At 37.1% G+C, this 24711-nt stretch overlaps 1 protein-coding gene, 1 long non-coding RNA gene and 1 pseudogene across 2 annotated transcripts; 2 read left to right on the top strand and 1 right to left on the bottom strand.

The window, feature by feature from the left end:
- LOC109947465 lies at positions 1727-16443 on the bottom strand. Its single transcript, XR_002270223.1, has 3 exons — positions 16346-16443; positions 16170-16226; positions 1727-2256 (listed from the first exon to the last, which is right to left on the bottom strand). It is a non-coding gene; the product is annotated as an uncharacterized LOC109947465 (long non-coding RNA).
- Positions 1733-3701, top strand: LOC18786300 (caffeic acid 3-O-methyltransferase). The gene is made up of 4 exons (XM_007219299.2): positions 1733-2271; positions 2727-3043; positions 3143-3207; positions 3324-3701. Exons 1-4 carry the CDS (start codon positions 1817-1819, stop codon positions 3618-3620), a joined length of 1134 nt encoding a protein of 377 aa, XP_007219361.1. The 5' UTR covers positions 1733-1816; the 3' UTR covers positions 3621-3701.
- LOC18786240 lies at positions 9386-15838 on the top strand (annotated as a pseudogene).

Genomic DNA, 24711 nt, shown 5'->3' with positions numbered 1-24711 from the left:
ATAAGTGTTATCCAACTTAGACCAATCCAAGCCAAGCCAAGCCAGTCCCTAAGCATAGTCCATGTCAAGACAGTCCTGTGTACCAAACGAGCCCTTAAGGTTTCACAAGGTCTAAGATACCCGTCTCGCAAGTTTGAAAACGGACGGTTAGATCGCTTACGATCACACGATCGGACGGTTATCGTAAAACGTAAACTTTAAGTTATTGAATCAGAACATCCGGGGCTCCGATTCACAATCCACGAATTCCTACGATCCTAGAATTGTCTAGATTAACATATATTGTAATGGAGTCGATCCAACGGTCCGAACATATCAAACCCGAATAACTCCTAATATGTGAAATTCGTTTGGGGTTCGAACGTCAACCAAATTGGAATCCGAGCACACCTACGCGCTCGTGACATCAAGGTGATCGCATTGGGACAAAAATGCCCCTCTGCTACAGTGCCCACGAGCCGCCACACGCACCGGCAGTGCGTGTGTGTCTAAAGCGATAAAGCTTTGCCAGAAAATCTCAACATCATGGCTCAAGACTCCTACCCTAGGTATAACACCCTATTTGGAGTTGGGGTGTTACAATATATATGTTGTTTCATATTTTCGACAATGTGTAATAGTATTTTATGTACCTTTTTTTTATAGTTAACATACAATTTTATTTTGTCTATTTCTATATCTGACTTATAGGCAATCTTCTAATTTATGTTCCTAACTTATAAGTGACATGATTTATCACCAAGTATTTTTCATTGCTAATAATAACACTATTTACCTGTATGTCAAACACATAATTTAATGTGGGTGCTTGTCTGATTGATTAGTATAATATGTGGGTCTTTACTTTTTATTGATTAGGAATACTATCAAGGAAAAAATTCAAAATTTAAATTATGGAATTCAATTACAAGGAAATAATGCATTAAATTTAGATTTTCAAAGTGTTTTCCTTATTTACCTCAAAGGGTAAAATCGACACAACAAAAAAAGTAATAAATGTCAAAGGACCTACATCTAAAACCAAAAACGTGAGGACTAAACCCAATGACAACTAATCATTTTGGACCTAGATCTAAGAAGCCCTAAATTATATCCTTATTTCATACATCTCAGCTGATATCATGTCTTGATCATATCAAGATTTATATGGGTGAGCATGCAAAATTAGCCAATTAAGTAGAGATTAAGAAAAACCATTTTCTAAAATAGCCAATCAGCAAAACCAATTTACTAGATTAGAGCAAAAGATAATCAATCTTCTTGATTCAGAGCCTTTGTCTGATTCACAAATGAATAGGTCACACGCGGTATGCCTGTGTAAAATATCATCTTTCCAAATCCACTAATAAACCACCACGTGTAACATAATTTTAGACATTCATCATGCTACGGGCTCCTTGTCGATTCATTAATTCAATCCACTTTTGGAAAAGTTGTTTGATAATTGGTACGTACCATCCTTGAACATTGTCACTTTGGTACGTACCATTCTTTTATCGAGGATTCTCGAAATAACTTGATGTAATCCGCATCTTGTAATAACTTGATGTAATTGGCATCCTATGTGGCTTGTGACCAACAAAAATAATATTAGGTGATATTTTTGCAGATATAATGATATACGGTCCGAATAATTGAAATACAATATAGAATCTCAACTCAGCTAAATATATTAACAATATAGTACTAAACTCGTAATCCAACTATCTTAATATTATATACTAGAGCTACGTGAATTGTATGTTATGTTTCCTAGCTATAAGTAAACCCATTCCACTAGCAATGAGTTTCAGAACGTAAACATATAGACAGTCCAATGGCTTCTTCATTGGAGAGAAAAAGCCATCCCAAAATAAATCATGCTGAGCCTGAGGATGAAATTACAAAGGAAGAGGAAGATGAAAGCTTCTGCTATGCCATCCAGCTGGTGGGTTCTTCTGTGCTCTCCATGTCTCTGCAATCAGCAATTGAGCTTGGCGTTTTTGATATCATAGCCAGAGAGGGTCCAGGCGCCAAGCTCTCTTCGTCTGAGATCGCAGCCAAGATTGGCACCAAGAACCCTGAGGCACCCATGATGGTCGATAGAATCCTCAGGCTCCTCACCAGCCACTCTGTTCTTAATTGCTCTGCTGTTGCTGCTAATGGTGGGTCTGATTTTCAGAGGGTCTACAGCCTTGGCCCTGTGTCTAAGTACTTTGTGAATGATGAAGAAGGTGGTTCTTTGGGCCCCGTGTTGACATTGATTCAAGACAAGGTCTTCATGGAAAGCTGGTTAGTTTAAGCCCTCTTGCCCCTGCTACTAATTAATTATCGATCCTCTTTACTTTTCTATATTTTCTTCATTTATTTTTAATCTTTTGACTAATAATTATTATTATTATTTAAGTTTGATTAATATATTGGCACATGCATTACTCATAATTATATTAAAATTAGTATAATGGAAAAACCAAAAAACTACTCGGGAATGATCAAACTTCTGTGTAAGAGGACAGACTCACTCCTTAGTCCTTAAAATGACATAATATTAAACTCAGTCTCGAAATTTTTGCTAGGGAAGTAACTATTAAAATTATACATGTTCCACCCAATAATAGAGGAAAGGCCCTATATAATTCAACTTTTATTAAGTTCCCCAAATCAAAGAAACAAACCACATAGTTTGTGCTAATTATAATACAATTAGGGTATCTAACTCCAACTTTCTACACATAATAAATTCACAGGTCTCAACTGAAAGATGCAGTTGTTGAAGGAGGAATTCCATTTAACAGGGTCCATGGCACGCACGCTTTTGAGTATCCAGGTTTGGACCCCAGGTTTAATCAAGCGTTCAACACAGCAATGTTTAACCTCACCACCATTGTCATCAAGAAACTTCTTCGTATCTACAAGGGTCTTGAAGACAAGAACCTCACACAACTTGTTGATGTTGGTGGTGGTTTGGGAGTGACCCTTAATCTGATCACATCTAGATATCAACATATAAAGGGTATCAATTTCGACTTGCCCCATGTCGTAAATCATGCCCCTTCCTATCCTGGTAGGACTTATTGGATTCAATGTGAAATCTTCGTTTTTGCTTCATCGGAAGCGGTATGCAGCATAAAATGGGAGTTAATTGATTTTTGTCTTTTTGCAGGTGTGGAACATGTTGGAGGAGACATGTTTGCTAGTGTTCCAAGTGGGGATGCCATTTTTATGAAGGTAATTCTTGAATTTCTCAAGCATTAATTAAATTTTTGGTTTTCTTCTTTTAGTTTAACAATGGTAACCATATATATGAAGCTGTTCTACTTGTCTTCTGATTCATTTGTTTGTAGTGGATACTTCATGATTGGAGCGATGAGCACTGCCTAAAGCTGTTGAAGAATTGTTACAAAGCTATTCCTGAAAATGGAAAAGTGATTGTTGTGGAAGGACTACTTCCAGCTATGCCAGATACTAGCACTGCTGTGAAAAGCACTTCCCAACTTGATGTGATGATGCTGACTCAAAATCCGGGAGGGAAGGAGAGGAGTGAACAAGAATTCATGGCCCTAGCAACTGGTGCTGGATTTAGTGGCATCAGATATGAATGTTTTGTCTGTAACTTTTGGGTTATGGAGTTCTTTAAGTAACAAGGCATATGAAAACTTACTAAAATGAAGGTGTTAAGTCTCCAAGCCTAATAAAAGATTGGCAAATGTTTCTTATCTATAAGCAATAAAATATTTCAGACTCAGAGTACTGCACATAAAGTCTGCAGATTATTTTACTTAATTTACTTTGATAGTTCCCTTCTAAAGTAACAGAAGAATCGTAATGATATGAGTTACACATATCTATTCTGAAAATACCTGTAGGATGACTAAAAATGCCTAGAGAAAGGTGAATAGGCCAATTTAAGATTATAATCAAATAAGTAAAAATAAACTTCGGTAGCAGGGATTGATATGACTTATCAATATTGAAACATGCTGAGCATAAAATAAAAGAACACGCAAAGAATTATTTTACGTGGTAAAACCCCACCTTAGGGGAAAATCCACGGGACTTCTCAATCTAACACAAATCCAGTATAGAATGATGATTACAAGAAGTACTCACACACTTATCCTAGACACATTCTAGATAATGTTTACCGACTTCTTCGTAACTCAACTTCTGTCACGGGATGATCTTCGACACTCTTTATGTTGAACGCAACACTGGCCATGATTGCTTCAAGCTCGCCAGAGGAAAACCGCCACCACGGTCTTGGTGCCCTCAACCGTATGAGTCACTGAACAATGCAAATGAATGCAATAGAAATGATTAAAGTGTTAGATAAATCACCAAGTAAACAATGAACACTTGATGACTTATCTGAAAAATATGCGCAGGAGCTTTTTCTTAAAAATCCAATCTATGCAAAAACAAAAATGTCGAAAGCTCTATATGTGAAAATAAAGACCCACATTTTATTCAAAGCAGGTTATCTCTAGTAAGAGAGAAACCCAATAGTCCAACAATTCTATTCAAATGTGATTCTCAAACTTGATCCCATATGGACTCAAGTCAATCACGTCAAAACAAAAGACACACTACTGTGCCATTATGAATAATAACTTTGATTCAATATCAACTTCCTGTAAGGACGCCAAACATGAGACTACAAATAGTATCAATCATGAATATCAATTTTGATATAGTATGGACTCTAAATGACGATGCCAAACGACCAATCTTTGTGGGAGAAACAATATCCCCTAAAACAAACTAATTAGACCAATCAAGTAGGAAAGTAATCTCAAGAGATAAAATCTAATCCTATTAAAAATAAGATTAAGATAAAAATATTTTGAGTGAAAATAACTCCAATTAGGAATCCTATAATGAATGCATGATTATGTCATGATTTACCTGAAATCAGTTTCTTATATCGGTCAAGTCATGCCTCGGAAGTATGGGATTGAACGAGTTGTGCCAAAACGTCCAGTAACAATTTTTCACACGCTAATTTTTCACCTATGCTAAAGTCTAGGCAATGACGATACAAATTTCATACTAACATATTCTAAGTTCCACAGCATCATGCATCCAATTAAGTGGTCACCAACAGACCGGATCGGAGTCAAACATTAATTATGACATATTAAAGAAAACTGCAGGAAAGGTTGATGCATCCCGATTTATGGCTCGATTGGGGTGGTTTAAAAACTTAAACGCTGTGGAACACTCTGCTCCATAAGCCTTATTTGATAACTATAACAGCACAAACTACAAAGGCCATCAAAACCCATCTTTGGAGGTGCGTATCTCACCATTCTTCTTCAACCACATAAACAGAAGGAATAGTCTAATGGAAATAAAACTGGTGCACGAATGGATAAAAATTTCCAAAAACCTAGAAGACCACTATCTTGATGTAAATATGTAATATATATGACAATAAAATCAATATACAGATCGTACAAGGTTTTATGCCTAGGTTTTAATCAATAGCGAAGAGAAAAAGTACCATTAAATAAGAAAAAAAACATTGAATGAAAGAAAACCTAGGTTTTATGCCTAACTACAAACGAGTATATACCAATCTAAAATCTTGAATAGTCAGAATCCTTTCTTTCATTCTCTAGAGAATTTGGCATGCACATGCTCCTCTATGGATGAAGGCTCTTTCTTCCTCTCTCCATTTCCTCAGAATCCTTCCCTTCCCTTCCCTTCCGTTTTATTCAATCGACCACAAGTACAGCCGCACGGCTATACACGGGTTTTTTTTATTTATTTATTTTTATAATCGTATAGCTGCTATACTTGTTTTGACATGCGGGGCCCGCCATACCTTGGTTTAAAAAAAATAATAATAATAAAAATTGTATAGCCGCTATACTTGTTTTGACATGCGGGGCCTAATCGCTAGGCCCTTTTTTAAAATAAATAGTATAGCTGTGCGGCTATACGTGGGTATTTTTTTTATTTTTCTAAAAATAGTATAGCTGAATGGGTTTACTGGTTTTTTTTTAATAATTATTTTTAATAAATAGTATAGCCGAGCGGCTATACATATATATATATACTACTGTCGTTTTTTTTATAAATATTTTCTTTTATCAATAAGATTAGTTTAGAGCATTATCCATTATTATTAGGCCATTACCCGAGTCTATATTGTCCCCTTTTGAATTTTTACTTTCCAGAATTATTACCCTTATAACGAATTTAGCATTTTTAGGTTTAATACTCCTATTATACACATATGTAGGTATTTGTCAATAATATATCCGTTTTCTGTACACGTCTTGAAGATTCTGTAAAATACACATTTTTTTTAGAAGAAAATGTACAGTACTCACATTTTCCACATACATACGTATTTTCATGTTAATACAAGTGTTTTTTTACAAAATTTACAATAATAAATACAACATTCACGTATTATACACATAATTTTCACATATTATTGAATAAGAATAATATATATTAAAATATTATATAGTGACTGAACTTTTCAATTGTAAATTGTCAAAATTTTGCCAAATCAAACACATATGTATTTTATTCATATTTTTCATGTTCCGTATTTTATGCCTAACTACAAACAAGTATATACCAATCTAAAATCTAGAAATAGTTAGAATCCTTTTTTTCTTCCTCTAGAGAATTTCCTCTCTCTCCATTTCCTCAGAATCCTTTCTTCCCTTCCATTTTCTTCAATCAAGCACAACTAAAAAAAACATTAGTGTATGTGACCTTTTCTCAAATGATTCATTTTCACCTCGTACGAAAATGTGACCTTTCTTCGTCTAGAAAATAAATCATTTGATTAACACTAAATAAGTGCCGCGGTATTACAAAAAAAAATAAAATTTAACATTAAAGCACAAAATAACAACACAACTACTCCACCACACTAAAATAGTTCATTTTGATCTTTCAACTACGAGAAAATGAAATAACCAAAGTATATATGCACCAAAATATGTTTCAAAGAAGGTGTGAAGTCTCCAAGCCTAATAAAAGATTGGCAAATGTTTCTTATCTATAAGCAAGAAAATATTTCAGACTCAGAGTACTGCACATAAAGTCTGCAGATTATTTTACTTAATTTACTTTGATTTTTCCCTTCTAAAGTATCAGAAGAAACGTAATGATATGAATTACAAAATGAAGACAATGTACATATATAACCGTGGTTAGAATAAGCTTATGCAAACAAAATGATGTTCGCATATTTATGAACAATTCTGCGAGATATACACATATGTATAAGCTTCAAAAACCGACCACAAGTTCTTCTCATATCTCAGCAGCATTACTTTTCGGGTTTGCTCTAGCCGCTCCCAATTATATCTTTGTATGTCTCTTTAATCTTCTGCGTCAAAGCTTCCCTGAAATTTATATATTCAATAAAAGTATCGAGCCGTGATTAATTGCGCCAAGGAAAGATCTAAAGGTTTGGTCGACTTTTCAATTGAGTGGATTAATGTTGTGTCAAATCAACATTGACAACTACCTTACTTCATAAATTTAGGCAAAACATAAGTTAGACTTACATTGTCCTCCACCATGCTATCATGCTTGTTGGCTAGGTCATGGTCTCACTTTGATATCATGTTAAATTTCAGAGACGGATCAGTGGCCCACTATTAGCAACACCGATATTGTTCTCAACTTAACCACTTACAAAACCCAATACGTGTGGAGTTTTATCACAAAAGATCTCAGTTTTATTAGGAGTGGAACCACTCAGTGGTGGATCTAGGATTTAAAAGTCAAGTAGGCAAAAATTACCTTAAAAACTTGACGGTATAAGTGAATTTTATTCCAAAAAATAAAAAGATACACCTAGTCAGAAGGGACGTAATGAGCCTTACCCTTAAATATGCATATCTATACATAAATAAAAGCTTAACAAAAAAATAAAATATAAATGCAATGCAATACAAAACTAAACTATTTAAATCCAAAACTTTACCCTATGAGGCTTAGAAATCTTAAATTCCTCAATTATCTCTTCATTATCGATATTAATAACAAACTCTCTTTTAATGTGGAGAATCATGCAATCAGCAAGGAATTCATCAGCTACGGTGCTTCGAAGTCTATTCTTAATAATTCTCATACATGAAAAATCTCGTTCCGTTGTTGCTGTAGAAACAAGAAGAGTCAACACCAACTGAATTAACATGTACAACAAATAGTAGTTTTCTGCCAAAGTTGTTTCCGCTAATTGTTGACATAACTAAGGAAGAATAGTGAGGTCCTTCAAGCAGGGAAGGCGATGCATATCATTTTGAAAATACATCTACTCAATTTCTAAAGCTTTCAAATCATTTGGACTGAAATCAACAAGATAGAATTTCTCAGCAAGTTTACATAGATGCCCAATATTGAATGATTTGAAGGAGTTACAATGATCCAATGCTAAGCTAAGAATAAGAAGTTCAACTGTTTGCTATGAAAATCTATCATTTAACTCCCTTAACATGCAATCTATCACATCATTAAATACATCAACGTAATAATAATGTTCAATTGTAATAAAATCTTTTTGTTGACAAGAACAACGTGTGCCCATCATATAACGAAAACTCATATCAGGAACATCAATACCATGTTGTTCACAAAATGATACCACACTCATGAATAAATCATCCCAACCATGTGCCTTCATATCTTTGAACTGTGATTTTGTGTTTTCAATAAAGTTTAAAGCACTTACAATATCTTGAGTTTTTGTCTGAAACACTTGACAAAGAAAGTGGTCAATCCCATAATTTTATCCATCAAAAGAAATGAAAACACAAACTCAAAAGACATCATAGCAAAATAGTTACTCTCTGCATCGCCACAAAATTGTTGGTAAGGTCCATAATCACTGATTTCCTAGAGAAGTATTTTAGTTTCTTTAAATAAACTCAACAAACTTGTAATAGAGGCAAAGTGAGATCCCCAACGAGTGGCTCTAGCTCGTTTCAAACTACAATATTGATTAAGTCCTCTACCTGTCTCAAGTTCCTTAAAATCCAACTACTCTTTGAGTTCAACTTTTCGAATTAAATTTAACTCATTACAGTGCTTAGCAGAAGCACTAACAGAATTCACAATGTTAGTCAACATTGAAAAAAATCTCCATACAACTTTCACATGCTTATATTGCTTTTTATTGTTTTTGTTAAAGGAGAAAGTTTGAGTGGGTTAGGCTATTGTTTTTGTTAAAAGGAAAAATTTGAGTGGGTTGAGTTTGAGTAGGCAGAAGAAATTTGATTGTATTGGGTATTGGGTATTGGATAATTTTTAGTTTGGCAAAAAATAGAGTAGGCCTACCCTGCCCTTAGGGTAGGACCGCCCCTGAAACCACTTATTATAAATTGTAATTTATTTAGTAAGTTACGAATGTGGGATTTTTCTATCTTCAACAATGGCTTCTTCATTGGAGAGGAAAAGCCATCCCAAAATAAATCATGTTGAGCCTGGGGATGAAATTACAAGGGAAGAGGAAGAAGAAAGCTTCTACTATGCCATGCAGCTGGTGGGTTCATCTGTGCTGTCCATATCTCTGCAATCAGCAATTGAGCTTGGCGTTTTTGACATCATAGACAAAGAGGGTCTAGGCGCCAAGCTCTCTTCTTCTGGGATCGCAGCCAAGATTGGCACCAAGAATTCTGAGGCACCCATGATGATGGATAGGATCCTCAGGCTCCTCACCAGCCACTCTGTTCTCCATTGCTCTCTTGTTGCTGCTAATGAGGATGAAAATGGTGGGTCTGATTTTCAGAGGGTCTATAGCCTTGGCCCTGTAAGTACTTTGTGAATGATGAAGAAGGTGGTTCTTTGGGCCCCTTGATGGCATTGGATCAAGACAAGGTCTTCATGAAAAGTCGGTTAGTTTAGTCCTCTTGGTCCTGCCACTAAGTAAGTTATACTCTTTTCTTTTCTCCTTTATTCATTTATTACTTATTTTTTATAGAGTCGGGATGGAGGAATACACAAAAAGCCACACTTTTCGACATACCTTTTCAGCCTTTAGAGTTCAAAAATATGATATTTAAAAAACGATTCATATATTTATGAAGACATTTAGTCAGTACAGTCTAAAGTACCAAACGAGTCCTAAGTTACTACTTAGCATATGTTTATGTGATTTCAAAGGGTCCTCTTTCTCTTTGATCACTTTATATTCTGTTTTTTAAACAAGTTGAAGGCAATAGTTGTGTGAGGTGAGGTGGGGCTTGGACTTCATAATACAAAGGTTTCATTGGCAGAAGGAATCACAAAATTACATTATCGGCATCTTCTTCTTGCTTTTACACAGTGGAACGTGTGCTTTAAAGAAAGAAAAAATGGTGATAGAGGAAAGGTGTAACACCCCAACTCCAATTAAATTCCCTACTTAAATTATTAATTTAATTAAATATGAAATTATGAATTTACCCTTAAGGTAGGGGTATTTTGGTTACTTTTTAAGCCGGAAGGATTTCTGGGCAGTGGTGGTACCTTTAGATAGATTGTACCGAGATGAGTCCGTAGACACGTAGTTGACTCAAATCGGAATTGTAACGAAGAAATGGAGATCAAAAGAAGTTCAGTGGCATAACCGTAAATATTTTGAAGTTAACTTCAAAGGGTGATTTCTCCCAACTCCGGCCGCCATTTCAAGCAAGACCGGTCCCATTAGAACCACCACACTTCCCTCTTCTAGTTCCATCCCTTTGCCGCCTCGATCTGCCGCCGTAGTGGCCGAAAACAGCCAAGAAACAGGTGGTTTTGGACAGCTTTTTCGTAAATTGTCGCCGGCTCGTTCTCCCTCCTTCGGCCACCGTTTCAGGCGAGTGAGGTATGCTTTCTCACCTATTTTTCATGATCTAGCTGCTGGTTGGTGATATTAAATGTGTTTTAATAGGTTGAGAAATTTTGGGAAAAGTGTAGTAAAGGGGCTCGGCATTCGTAAGATGTCGAAAATTCTACAGGATTCGTTCCGGGTTCCAAGGAATTCGGGGCGGGTCCTGTCAAAAGGGTTGTTCATTTATTTATTTTTAATCTGTTGACTAATTATTATTATTATTATTATTATTATTATTATTATTTAAGTTTGATTAACATATTGGCACATGCATTACTCATAATTATATTAAAATTAGTATAATGGGAAAACCAGAAAACTACTCGGGAATAATCAAATTTCTGTGTAAGGGGACGGACTCACTCCATAATCCTTAAAATTGGCATAATATTAAAGTCAGTCTCGGAATCTTCGCTAGGGAAGTAACTATTAAAGTTGAGTAATGCTACACTTACCACATTATTATCCCACATTTCTATACCACATGATGTGGCATATCCATATCATATGCCATATCAATTAAATGAATGAAGTGTATTTTAATAAATAAAATTAGAAAAACAAAAACTAGTATTTTACATGATGTGGTATATACACATCAGCTGCCACATCATGTGGTATAAAAAATGTGGTAAGACTAGTATTATTCATTAAAATTATACATGGTCCAACCAATAATAGAAGAAAGGCCCTGTATAATTCCACTTTTATTAAGTTCCCCAAATCAAAGAAACAAACCACATAGTTTGTGCTAATTATAATACAAATAGCCAATAGGGTATCTAACTCCAACTTTCTACACATAATAAATTCACAGGTCTCAACTGAAAGCTGCAGTTGTTGAAGGAGGAATTCCATTTAACAAGGTACATGGCATGCACGCTTTTGAGTATCCATGTTTGGACCCCAGGTTTAATCAAGTGTTCAACACGGCAATGTTTAACCACACCACCATTGTCACCAAGAAACTTCTTCATATCTACAAGGGCCTTGAAGACAAGAACCTCACACAACTTGTTGATGTTGGTGGTGGTTTGGGAGTGACCCTTATATCAACATATAAAGGGTAATGTGAAATCTTAGTTTTTGCTTCATCGGAAGCAGTGTGCAGCATAAAATGGGAGTTAAATATTTTTTGCAGGTGTGGAACATGTTTGCTAGTGTTCCAAGTGGGGATGCCATTTTTATGAAGGTAATTTTTGGTTTTCTTGCTTTAGTTTAAGAATGGTAACTGAATATATGAAGCTGTTCTACTTGTCTTCTGACACATTTGTTTGTAGTGGATACTTCATGATTGGAGCGATGAGCACTGCCTAAAGCTGTTGAAGAATTGTTACAAAGCTATTCCAGACAATGGAAAAGTGATTGTTGTGGAAGCACTTCTTCCAGCTATGCCAGAGACTAGCTGATGCAGAATGCATATTATTAGTTTTCCTAATTCTACTTGGATTAGTTTTCCTATCTCTTATTAGTTAATTTGTTTTCCTAATTCTTAAAGATTCCTTCTTGTTAAAAGGATCTCTTATTAGTTAATTTGCTTTCCTATTTCTTAAAGTTTACTTTTCCTTTTCCTAGTTTAAAAAGGGTTTTGCCTCTATAAATAGAGTTGTTTGTAATCTTTTAAGGCAGACTTGATTAATGATAAATTTTCTTACTTTAAACTCTCGGATTCCTTCCCTTTCCCTTCGTCTCTTCGATCTCTAATTCTTCTCCTCGATCCCTTATTTCTTCTCTGTTCTATTGCTCAAGCGTTTACTCTAAACTTGCGGGCTGTTTACTCTAAACCTACGGGCTGTTCTACATCAATTGGTAATCAGAGCCTTCCCTCGCTTTCGTTTGCGTTTGATCTCTCCCATGGCGCCCCAAACCGTGGCTAGCCTTGCAGAACAATTTCATGTGTTCCAAGACAAAGTTTTTGACAATATCACTGGCATGGAAACCCAACTCTCCAAACTCAGCGTTGACCTCAAAGACGAGTTGGTACAGGCTCCCACACATCGTGCGAAGACGGACCTGGCCATCACCAAACTCCAAGACTCCGTTCAGTTGCTTATCAATCACTTTCGGGCTGGACATGCTGAACCTTCTTCTACCTCCGCATTGCTCTCGAGTTCCTCTACGCCAACACCAAAAAGTGGCCTTCTGCCCAATCCACCAGTGGATCAAAAACTCAAGGCCGTGCCATACGGCATGCCTCATAGCTCTACTGGGCTCTCGCTTGATGATCCCAAGGCTCAATTGGAGCCCCCTTTTTCTTTTGGGTCTCTGCCACCGCCCCATTATACCCAACACACAACGGGCCCTTCTACAGTTCCACATGATCAAGGCACTCATCCCCCTCGCCAATTTGACAACGATGTCATCAGCCACATCAAGCCTACCGCTCCTACTTTTGATGGTTGTGGGGATCCTACGATGTTTCTTGACTGGGTTCAAGCCATGGAAGATTATTTCGCCTGGTACAACTTGACAGATGCTCATAAACTTCGCATTGGTAAGATGACGCTACAAGGAGCCGCTAGACAATATTGGAATTCGGTGGAGGAGCAACTATATCAATTTGGACAGCCGCCTGTGACTCTATGGGACGAGATGAAATTAAAGCTTCGCGAACAATATCTTCCCACCTTTTACCGCCATCAATTGTATGATCAATTATGGACCCTTTCACAAGGAAGTTTAACTGTTACTGAATTCCACGCTCGTTTTATTGAACACAAGATACGTGCAGGGATTCGTGAAGAACCCGACATCACTATGTCTCGCTTTATCCATGGTCTTCGTGACGATATCAAGCGTGAAGTCCGTCGATTCCGTCTGCATATCTTGGAAGATGCATATTGTCATGCACTGGAAGCTGAAACTTTTTTGGCCCTACAACGTAGATATACTAGGTATTCCGGGCTCTCTTCCACTCCTACTCCAAATCGTAGTACTCCTAGCTCCACATATGGCGTTGCCGGTCCACTTGCTCCTACGGTACCCACAACAGAAAAAGGACCAGCCCCATACACGGCTGCTCACATTGAATGCTATCGTTGCCATGCTAAGGGCCACATCGCCTCCCGTTGTCCACACCGAACTTTAACCATTAACTCCCTCAATGAGGACTCTTGTGCGGACGTGTATGTGGAGCCCCTTGAACCTATTTATGATCCAGAACTTGATAATTGTTGTGAGGAGGCGTTTCACCAAGTGAGTGTCATGCGTTGTATTTATTCAGCATCTACACCTCCACCTCCTGATTCATGGAAACGCACAAGTATTTTTCAAACCTATGTCCCTTGTGGTACCAATAGATGCCAACTAGTTATTGATGGGGGAAGTACACTGCATGTTATCTCTAAAGCTGTTGTCGACTGCCTTCACCTTCAGGCCGAGCCCCATCTCTATCCTTTTCATGTTGGCTGGGTAGATAACACCAGGTTACCTGTTACTGAAAGATGTCTTGTTCCTCTTCAATTGGGTCCCTGTCATGAGCGACTTTATTGTGATATCCTACCCATGAGTGTCGCACATGTGCTACTAGGCCGACCATGGCTTTACGACCGCTGTGTGAGAAGTTGTGGTAGAGAGAACACATATACTTTTCAACATGAAGGAAAGAACATAACGCTAACACCTTCCAATCCTGCCGTCAAACCAACTAAGGATGTTCAACCAACTCTGTTACTTAGAGAGAAGGCTTCGGAGCATCGATTGAGTAGTTTATCATCTGTAGACTTTGCACACGATCTGCAAGCCACTGGTGTGTCCTTTACTCTATTGCTTAAATCGGAATCTGACAGCAACCCCACACCACTTGCCGAACCCATACATCAGTTCCTCCCTGAATTCTCTAATATCATACATAATGACTTACCAGATGAACTACCTCCAACGAGAGAGATTCGGTTTGCCATTGACCTTATTCCTGGTTCGCAAATTCCTGATCTTCCCTATTATCGTATGAATCCCTCTGTGCGAGCGAATTTGAATTGACTAATTCGGGTGTTGCTGGATAATTGCTTTATTCGTCATAGTTTAAACCCTTGTGTTGTTCAAGTTCTCCTTACCCCCAAAAAGGATGGTTCCTGACGAAGGTGTGTTGATAGCCGCACAGTAAATAATATTACAGGTTTCATTCCTCCTCCGATGCCACGTAGTCCTTCTCCTAGTTCTGACCCTACATATCAGATTGAGGACGTCTCAAATCATGAAGTTGTGGCCTCGTCTCCTGGAGATTCTACCCGCTCTCTGGTTCGTTGGGTTGGAAGGCCTACTACTGCGCATACTTGGATTACAGAAGTTGAATTTCGGCAGTTGGATTCCACTCTTCTACACAATTATCAGGATTCTCTTCATGGTCTTGATTTGGCTGCCTCCCGTCCTCCCATCATCCATACTTACAAACATCGTCGTCATCCTTAATCTTGGTTTACTCGCCGGTGTCGAGTTCTTTTTCAATGGGGGAGAATGATGCAGAATGCATATTATTAGTTTTCCTAATTCTACTTGGATTAGTTTTCCTATCTCTTATTAGTTAATTTGTTTTGCTAATTCTTAAAGATTCCTTCTTGTTAAAAGGATCTCTTATTAGTTAATTTGCTTTCCTATTTCTTAAAGTTTACTTTTCCTTTTCCTAGTTTAAAAAAGGGTTTTGCCTCTATAAATAGAGTTGTTTGTAATCTTTTAAGGCAGACTTGATTAATGATAAATTTCCTTACTTTAAACTCTCGGATTCCTTCCCTTTCCCTTCGTCTCTTCGATCTCTAATTCTTCTCCTCGATCCCTTATTTCTTCTCTGTTCTATTGCTCAAGCGTTTACTCTAAACTTGCGGGCTGTTTACTCTAAACCTATGGGCTGTTCTACATCACTAGCACTGCTAGGAAAACCACTTCCCATCTTGATGTGGTGTGATGACTCAAAATCCGGGAGGGAAGGAGAGGAGAGAAGAAGAATTCATGGCCCTGGCAACTGGTGCTGGATTTAGTGGCATCAGATATGAATGTTTTGTCTGTAACTTTTGGGTTATGGAGTTCTTTAAGTAACCAAGGCATATGAAAACTTACACACTAAAATGAAGGTGTCAAGTCTCCAAGCCTAATAAAAGATTGGCAAATGTTTCTTATATATAAGCAAGAAAATATTGAAGACTCAGAATACTGCACATAAAGTCTGCAGATATTTTACTTAATTAACTCTGTGGAACACTCTGCTCCATATGCCCTATTTGATAACTATAACAGCACAAATTACAAAACCCAACAAAACCCATCTTTGGAGGTGTGTATCTCACCATTCTTCTTCTACCACATAAACAGAAGGAATAGTCTAATGAAACTAGCAAGTACTTTATAAAAGATGCTATGAACTTTATACCTGGGTAACACCATTTGTCTTGCATTGAAATTTCAGAGGCCACAGCTCATAGAAGTCCTGTGAAAGAGAAGAGGTGTCAGATGACCTAATTTAAGGTATCATAAGAATTTGGATATCTTCAACTTTGTCATAAGCCATGGGAAAAGACAACAATCCAAGGAACACATATACAGTACCTTGAATAATTTTGCTTTTAGCAATTCTGAATGTACTTTCGAAACACCTTTCACAGTATGGGAGCATACAATCGCCGGGTTTGCCATTCGGATACTCTGTCAAATCAAATGGTAATTAATGGTCAAATTGCTAAACATTTTCTCATCAAGAAGACCAAAGAATCCTTAATAAACACCTTAAAAATGTACTTTTGAAAGGGGAAAAAAGAAGACAAAAACTCATACAAAAGACTGCCTTGCAGAGATTCCCAAATGCCCCTTTTTTTCTATCCTCTTCTTTTGTTATGTCATCATTTAAGAGAGGATTATGCATAGGAGACATAATATGATTGCAAGAATAAGCACAATGGTGCATGGATTAACTGTAGAGCTTACAAAATAGATACTACAGATAACACCAGACGCCAACCACAACAATTGGAAGCCCAGAATCATATATCTATTATAATTAGTTTATAAGGTTGCTTCAGATAAAGGAAAGCATAACAATCTGATGGAAATAGAACTCTAGGAGTAAAGATGAACTGGTGCATGAATTGATAAAAATTTCCAAAAACCTAGAAGACCACTATCTTGATGTAAATTTGTAATATATATGACAATAAAATCAATATACAGATAGCGAAGAGAAAAAGTACCATTACATAAGAAAAAAAACATTGAATTCAGATCGTACAAGGTCGTTTGGGAGAGAGCGAACCGAGAAGAGAATAAGGCGGGAGAGGGAAAGAAAACCTAGGTTTTATGCCTAACTACAAACGAGTATATACCAATCTAAAAACTTCAAAGTCAGAATCCTTTCTTTCTTTCTCTAGAGAATTTGGCATGCACATGCTCCTCTATGGATGAAGGCTCTTTATTCCTGTCTCCATTTCCTTAGAATCCTTTCTTTCCTTCCCTTTTCTTCGATCAACCACAAGTATAGCCTCACGGCTATCCTCGAGTTATTTATTTATTTATTTATATAATTGTATAGCCGCCCGGCTATAGTTGTTTTGACACGTGGGCACGTAATCACTAGGTAGGTCCTCTCATTTTTATTTTATTAAATAGTATATCTGGGTGGCTATACTCAAGTATTATATGTTTTTGAAATTAGTCCAGCCGCATGGCTATACCGGGGTATTGTCTTATATTTTATAAAAAATAGGATAGCCGCTCGGCTATATTTATTTTGAAACCTGGGTTGGTGATCACTAGGCATGTGTTTTTTTATGTTTTATTAAATAGTGTAGCCGCTCATCTATGCTCATGTTTTTTTTTTGTTTTTTTTTAAATAGTATAGCCGCCCGGCTATACTTGTTTTGACACGTGGGTGCCTAATTGCCAGGCATGTCCTTTTCTTTTTTATTTTATTAATAGATGTAGCACGACTATACTTTGGGTATTTTTTATTTTAAAAAATAGTATAGCCGCCGGCTATATCTTGGTTTTTTATATATATTATTATTATTATTTTTATAAATGTATAGCGCTATACTTGTAACAACCCACATCAACCATAGAGAGGGGGGTGATGTGCCTCTAGTACGAGGCCTTTTAGGAGCTCACTGGCTTCGGATTCCATGGGAACTCTGAAATTAAGCGAGTTTGGGTTAGAGCAATCCCATGATGGGTGACCCACTGGGAAGTTGCTCGTGAGTTCCCATAAACAAAATCGTGAAGGCAGAGAGAGGGGCTCAAAGCGGACAATATCGTGCTAAGGCGGAGCCGATCCGGGATGTGACAGTACTTGTATTGACATGTGGGCCCTAATCGCAAGTTTTTTCCGCATAAATGTAATTTTAAAAATAAAAGAAAAAATAGTATAGCCACACAACTATACGTTTAAATTTTTCCCCCCCCTGACTTTAAAGAAAACCCAAGTTTTATTTCTAACTACAAACAAGTGTATACCAATCTAAAATGTTGAAATAGTCAGGTTTATCTTCCGAGGCGTAACAAGGGTGAAAACCGCCTTTAATTTTTCAACCTTTGTCTGGCACTTAGACTCCTCCTAAGTCAGCCTTCTCTTCATCTCCAAACCGTGAGGCTTCAGAGTACTAGCAGCGGAATGCATAAACACCAAAGCTTACGGGACAACTCACTCCCAACCTTTATATTACTCCACAATAAAAAGGAATACAAGTTTTTGTTTCACATTGGGTCACCACAACACATTTGGTGCCTCAATGCCGCCTACTCCTAAGGCACGGTGCCGCTCTAGACACTCATTCTCGACTCAACGGGTTTCTCTCAAGGCATGCCATACCCCTCCCTATGCCTCTCCATGCCTACTCTAGACACATTCCCCCATTTTGTCTCCTCTTGAGATCTCCCAAGAGACTACTAGTCTAGTCTCTGATCTCCACTAGTCTCTACTAGTGTCGACCTTCAGATCTCCCTAAGCCCTCCTAAGCTAAGGTATTTATAGATGCAGTGGACATCCCCCAACTGCTAGGTGATGTGTCTGCCATGCGCGCAGCCACCATGACATAGGTAGTTTTCCTCCTAAAAACCACCATGCCACTATCCCACTAAGGAACTCATGAACTCCAATTTTCAAGGCTTCCTTTTTGCTCATGGCGCCATGTGTCACTGTCGTGGCCGTGTCAATGTCGTGGCCATGTCACGCCATGTTGTTTGCCTACAAAGGTGCAAGGTAACCACCCACTCCTTCCACTAACATTGCCTTCTCCACATGATGCATCCCATGCATGCCACTCTGCCATTACCATGCGTAACCGCTTAGACATGCCCTTTATATCGCTGCACATCTGCTGGAACTTCTCCTCACAACTGCCCACACAAAACTGCCAGCAACCGTCACACATCCTGCCAACCAACTGCTTGCACGGTCTGCCAGCACCATGCCCACACGACCTGCCAAAACCCTGCGCACAACCTGCCAGCAAACCGCCTGCACGATCTGAATGCGTGCTGCGTGTGTGCGCTGCCTGCGTGCTGCCTGTGTGTTGCTTGCATGTTGCATGCTGCTTGTGCTGCATATGTGTGCTGCGCGCTGCTGCGCTGCGCAGCGCACTTGTCGCACATGCGCTGTCGAGGCTTCCAAGGTAATCTGTCGACGCTTCTTGCAAGCTTCCACCAAGACCCTTCGACATCCATCTTGCCACGCTTGTCTTGTCCTTGTGCACACTCGTGACACCTCTCCTTGGCATGGTCCAAGACATCAAACCATGTTGCCGCCTATGGCAAGTGTCAAGGGAGGCTACTAGGGTACTATTAGCACTCTACTCCAGTGGCGAAGCCAGGATTTCATGTATGTGGGGGCCTCTTACAAATTATAAAGAATTAAAAATTTGAACTCACAATACATACAAAAAATAGTGTATATATATCACATGTCAAGAATTATATTGCTTATTGGTTGCAATCATAATTGTCCTCGACAAAGGGATAGACAAATACATTCTAAGCAAGAAAAATTAAAGTAAATGGAGTAATATGAAAAATGGAATAATATAAAAATGCACTCTAGGGTACTTCCTTACTTAAGTTTACAATGTAAATAAGGAAGTACCCTAGAGTGCATTTGGTGTGTAAACTTAAGTAAATTGAGTAATATAAAAATAAATTAAAGTAAAAGGACAAAGACATTTACTAAAATGTTGAAAATGGAAATAAGGTAATCTGTATATCTGGAGTGCACCGCCACCAATTGAGCAAGGGGGCAATTTCAAGTACTTCCTTGTGTCTTAATAAGTCCGCCACAACACATATGGGTACATATCAAAACATAAAGTATTTGAAATAATATATATATATATATATAGAAATACATAACAGTAAATTACTTTTAAAATATATAAAAACTTGAGTGAGGGCCCGAGACCACACTGGTCCCAGTGTGGCTCCGCCCCTGCTCTACTCACATTGCCTTTGTTGAGTTTGTGATGGTAATTGCTTGCTTATTTCTCTATGCTTTGCATGTTGTATCTTTATTTTCTTAGTATTGTTACATGGGCACCTGTTTAGGAGTTTAATCACTACACTAGCAATGAGTTTCAGAACGTAAATATAGATAGTCCAATCCAATGGCTTCTTCGTTGGAGAGAAAAATCCATCCCAAAATAAATCATGCTGAGCCTGAGGATTAAATTACAAAGGAAGAGGAAGAAGAAAGCTTTTGCTATGCCATGCAACTGGTGGGTTCTTATGTGCTATCCATATCTCTGCAATCAGCAATTGAGCTTGGCTTTTTCGACATCATAGCCAGAGAAGCTAAATCTTCGTCTAAGATTGCAGCCAAGATTGGCACCCATGATGATGGATAGGATCCTTAGGCTCCTCACCAGCAGGTCTTCTCCTTTTTATTTTTAATAAATAGTACGGCCGCGCGGCTATACGCGGGTATTATATATTTTTTTTAAATAGTCTAGCCGGGCAGCGATACCTGTTTTGAAACGTGGGGCAATAATCGCTAGCAGGTGCTTTTATTTTATTTTATTAAACCGTATAGCCGCCCGGCTATACTCGAGTAATTCTTCATTTTTTAAAATAGTATAGCCGAACGGCTATACTGGGTTTTTTTTTTATTAATGTATAGCCGCGTAGCTATACTTGTTTTGACACGTGAGCTCATAGTCGCTCGGCAGGTCCTCTCGTTTTAATTTTATTAAATAGTATAGCCGCACGGCTTTACTTGGGTTATATTTTTATTTTTTTAAAAGTCGTATAGCCCCCCGACTATACTTGTTTTGACACATGGGCAATAATCTCTAGGCAGGCCTTCTTTTTTTTTTAATTAAATAGCGGGGCTATCCTAGGTTTTTTTTGTATAGCTGCTATACTTGTTTTGACACGTGGGACCTAATCGCTAGGCATGTTTTATTTTTTATTTTTTATTTATAATAAATAGTATAGCCGGGCTGCTATACTCGAATATTTTTATTATTATTATTTTTTTAAATAGTATACCTGAGCTGCTTTACTGGGGTATTTTTTTTATAATTATTTTTTATAAATAGTATAGCCGAAACAAATTACAAGGTGCGGAAACAAATTATTGTACTATAGTTACATGTATCTCGCTGACAAAGTGAAGAAATGTTCACATATTTATCAACAAGGAGTTTTTTCATCTGCCATAAAGTGGAAAGATTACTGGAGACTCTCAGACTCCATTGCTACCCTCTCGAGGAGTACTACATGCATGAATGGCCCTCCAACCCTCCATCTTTCAGGTACATAGAAGTATACAAGAAAGAGGTCGGCCGTTTGGAAATTTATGTTGTCAGACAAATACTTATATGTAACATGCACTTAGCATGTTAATTGTATTGCGAGACTGTTAATCTGTATTAACGCTACCTTGATCCTCTTTGAAATTCTGGGACAGGGACCTCAACACTCGATCTTCTTTGGATTTGTTTAAGACTACCTCTCATGCTTAATCATTTCATTTAGCCCTCAATAATCTCTTATGCTTAATGCTGTTATTGAACCTCTCAGAGCGTCCTGATTAGTAGTATTAAATTAATAATACAAAAAATATTAGCCAAACGATCTCAAGGTTTAGTCGACTTTTCATTTAGTGGGTTAATGTTGAGTCAAATCAATTAATCATTCAGCACCCCATTTAATTTATTGAATTACCCTTAATTACTCTGCAACAGGGATTAATTAAGGTTAAAGGTTTGGAAATTATGTATTAAGTGAAGACAATGAAAGAGATCAACTATCCAGTAGAACAAATCTTTCATTCTGCTTTGGTCAACGAGTAAAACAAATCTTTCTAATCTTCCTTTTCTGTACACAAAACACAGAGTTCAAAAGTTAATTTGAGATTTGTTGTAAAGTCAAGAATGCTGAGCCCAAAATGATAGAGCCCACTACCTAATTGAGTGAAGAAGAATAATGGTGAAGCTTGTCTGCCAACAACCACGTGAAGCCAAAGAAATATGAGTAAGTAGCCACAGAATTCTGCCTACAAATAAGGCTTCCCCCTTCCTTTGACACACACACCATCCGAGAAGAAATGAGAGCCCAGGCATAGAGAAAAGAAAGGAAGGAAAGAAAGAGGGTGAGTGAGTGGAGAGAAAAGAGAGTAGAGAGAAATTCTCCAAGAGAGAAAAGTCAGTGAGCCACATATATTGTAAATACTAAAATTGTAGCCTTATTCTTTTACATAGTGGAAAAGTTACTGCTACTGCTCTCCGAGGACGTAAGAAAGGCCGAATCTCGTTAAATTTTGTGTCTTATTTACTTTACGTGCTACTCAATATTCTAGCATATCCCGTTCATTTTACAACAAGATTGGTATTTTTTTTTTTTTTATATCTTAGCCAAAAAGGCTCTACAGCTTTAAGCTTTTAGCCTTGGTGTGTGTCCAAGTACTCTGTGACAAATGAATGGTGCTTCCTTGCGAAATTCTATAGTGAGGATGCTATATATGGACTCCTCATGCAGACCTTCATATTAGTCATATGATCATTCCATTATCTTAAGTAAGGTTATTATTCAAATGAATCATGTGGTTAATTAGCGATATATTGATGAAAATGTCAAAGATGTTTTAAATTATATCCTTATTTCATACAAAATTAGCCAATTAAGTAGAGATTAAGAAAAACCATTTTCTAAAATAGCCAATCCGCAAAACCAATTTACTAGATTAGCATGAAAACATGCATTTGCAACAGAGCATATGGAAAACGGGGTCCTTGTCGTCAATTCTTTACTTCAATCACTCAACACCTACCACTTCCGGAAAAGTTGTTTGGTAATTGGTATGTACCATTTTTGCAGGTCATCTTTGAGATTTTGAGGGCCCTATACAAAAAACCATTTTCTAAAATAGCCAATCTGCAAAACCAATTTACTAGATTAGCATGAAAAACACGCATTTGCAATAGAGCAAAAGATAGTCAATCTTCTTGATTCAGAGCCTTATACTCAATCTTCTTGATTCAGAGCCTTTGTCTAATTCACAAATGAATAGGTCTCACGCTAGTAAAGTACCACCACGTGTAACATAATTTTAGGCGTTCATCATGCTATGGGTACAGGGTCCTAACTTCAATCACTCAACACCTACCACTTCCAGAAAAGTTGTTTGGTAATTGGTACGTACCATCCTTGTAGGGCCGTCTTTGAGAATTTGAGGGTCCTATGCGAAACTTAAATTGGGGCCTCACATAATCTAATACAAAAATACTATAAAAATTTGTCATAACTTAATGTCATAAACAATTTTTTTAGAACAAAAGTCACAATCAATAAATATGTAATGACAATCAAAAATCAAATTCATAAAAATTTAAATGTTTCCATTTGATACAGTTAAATGTTTGGTACAAAAATAAGCTCCTTATGCCCCTTTAAGGTCCCTTGCTGACTCCAATAAGCAATCTGTTTTTAATAGGAAAAAAAATTGGTAATCACAAATTAAAGAGTAGTTGCACACAAATGTCATTAACAAATTAGATTATTTGCATTAAACACAAAAGCAACAACAAAAACATACTGAAATATCCAAAAATCATTCACATTGTATTTGTTGTCTTTATTTGAAGAATTAAAACTATTACGAGTGCTTTTTAAAAAACACAGCCAGTACAATACTAATGTCTGAAAATTGATCTTCTTGAATTTTTAGAAGAGAATCATCAATCAAATATTCATAATCAAGTTTTTCTAGAAGTTCACTTTCAATTGAAATCAAAGCTAGTCCGTTTAATCTTTCTTGAGAAATAGTTGATCGCAAGTATGATTTTAACAATTTTAATTTTGAAAAACTTCTTTCTGCAGGTGCAATAGTAACGGGAATAGTCAAAAGGATTCTATATGCAATGAATGCATTTGGAAAACAATTTAATCTTTTTAAGAAATTTAATATGCAGTGGCTGTGATATTTTCTTTTGGTAAAAGCTTCCGTAAAACTTTCAACTCAACAAATAAATCATTCCCATCGACATCAGAAAACTTGTCATTTTTCAAAATGCTTTTCAGATGATTGCAACTATTCTTCAAATTGCAATCATCCAATGAATTTAACTTCTCTGAAGTAAACAAAAACCTAAAAATATTCTCATACTTTTGATATTGTTGAAACCTTCCCCGTAAAGAACGAATAGCTTGGTCCACTAAATACAAGAAGTAATCAATTCTAAACTTTTCTTCAATTGATTCAGGAACTAATTGGGATGGCTTACAAGTATTCTCATCAAAATGTTTTTTTCTATGAACTTTTCGCTTCTCAAGAAACACCGGGTCAATTCCCATGTCAGTAGCAATTTCTTTAGCAGTACACATAACTTCTGTAAACCCATTTCTCTATACTTTTCCAAAAAAATTAGGGAAATTTGCATAAATGCCACCTGAACTTTTAGGCATGTGCAAAATTACTACCTGAGCTTTTAATTTTT

The sequence above is a fragment of the Prunus persica genome, chromosome G2 (genome assembly GCF_000346465.2).
Source record: "Prunus persica cultivar Lovell chromosome G2, Prunus_persica_NCBIv2, whole genome shotgun sequence".
In the NCBI taxonomy this organism is placed as follows: domain Eukaryota; kingdom Viridiplantae; phylum Streptophyta; class Magnoliopsida; order Rosales; family Rosaceae; genus Prunus; species Prunus persica.
The sequence above is the reverse complement of the archived record's forward strand: the minus strand, read 5'-3'. Positions and strand labels throughout refer to the sequence as shown.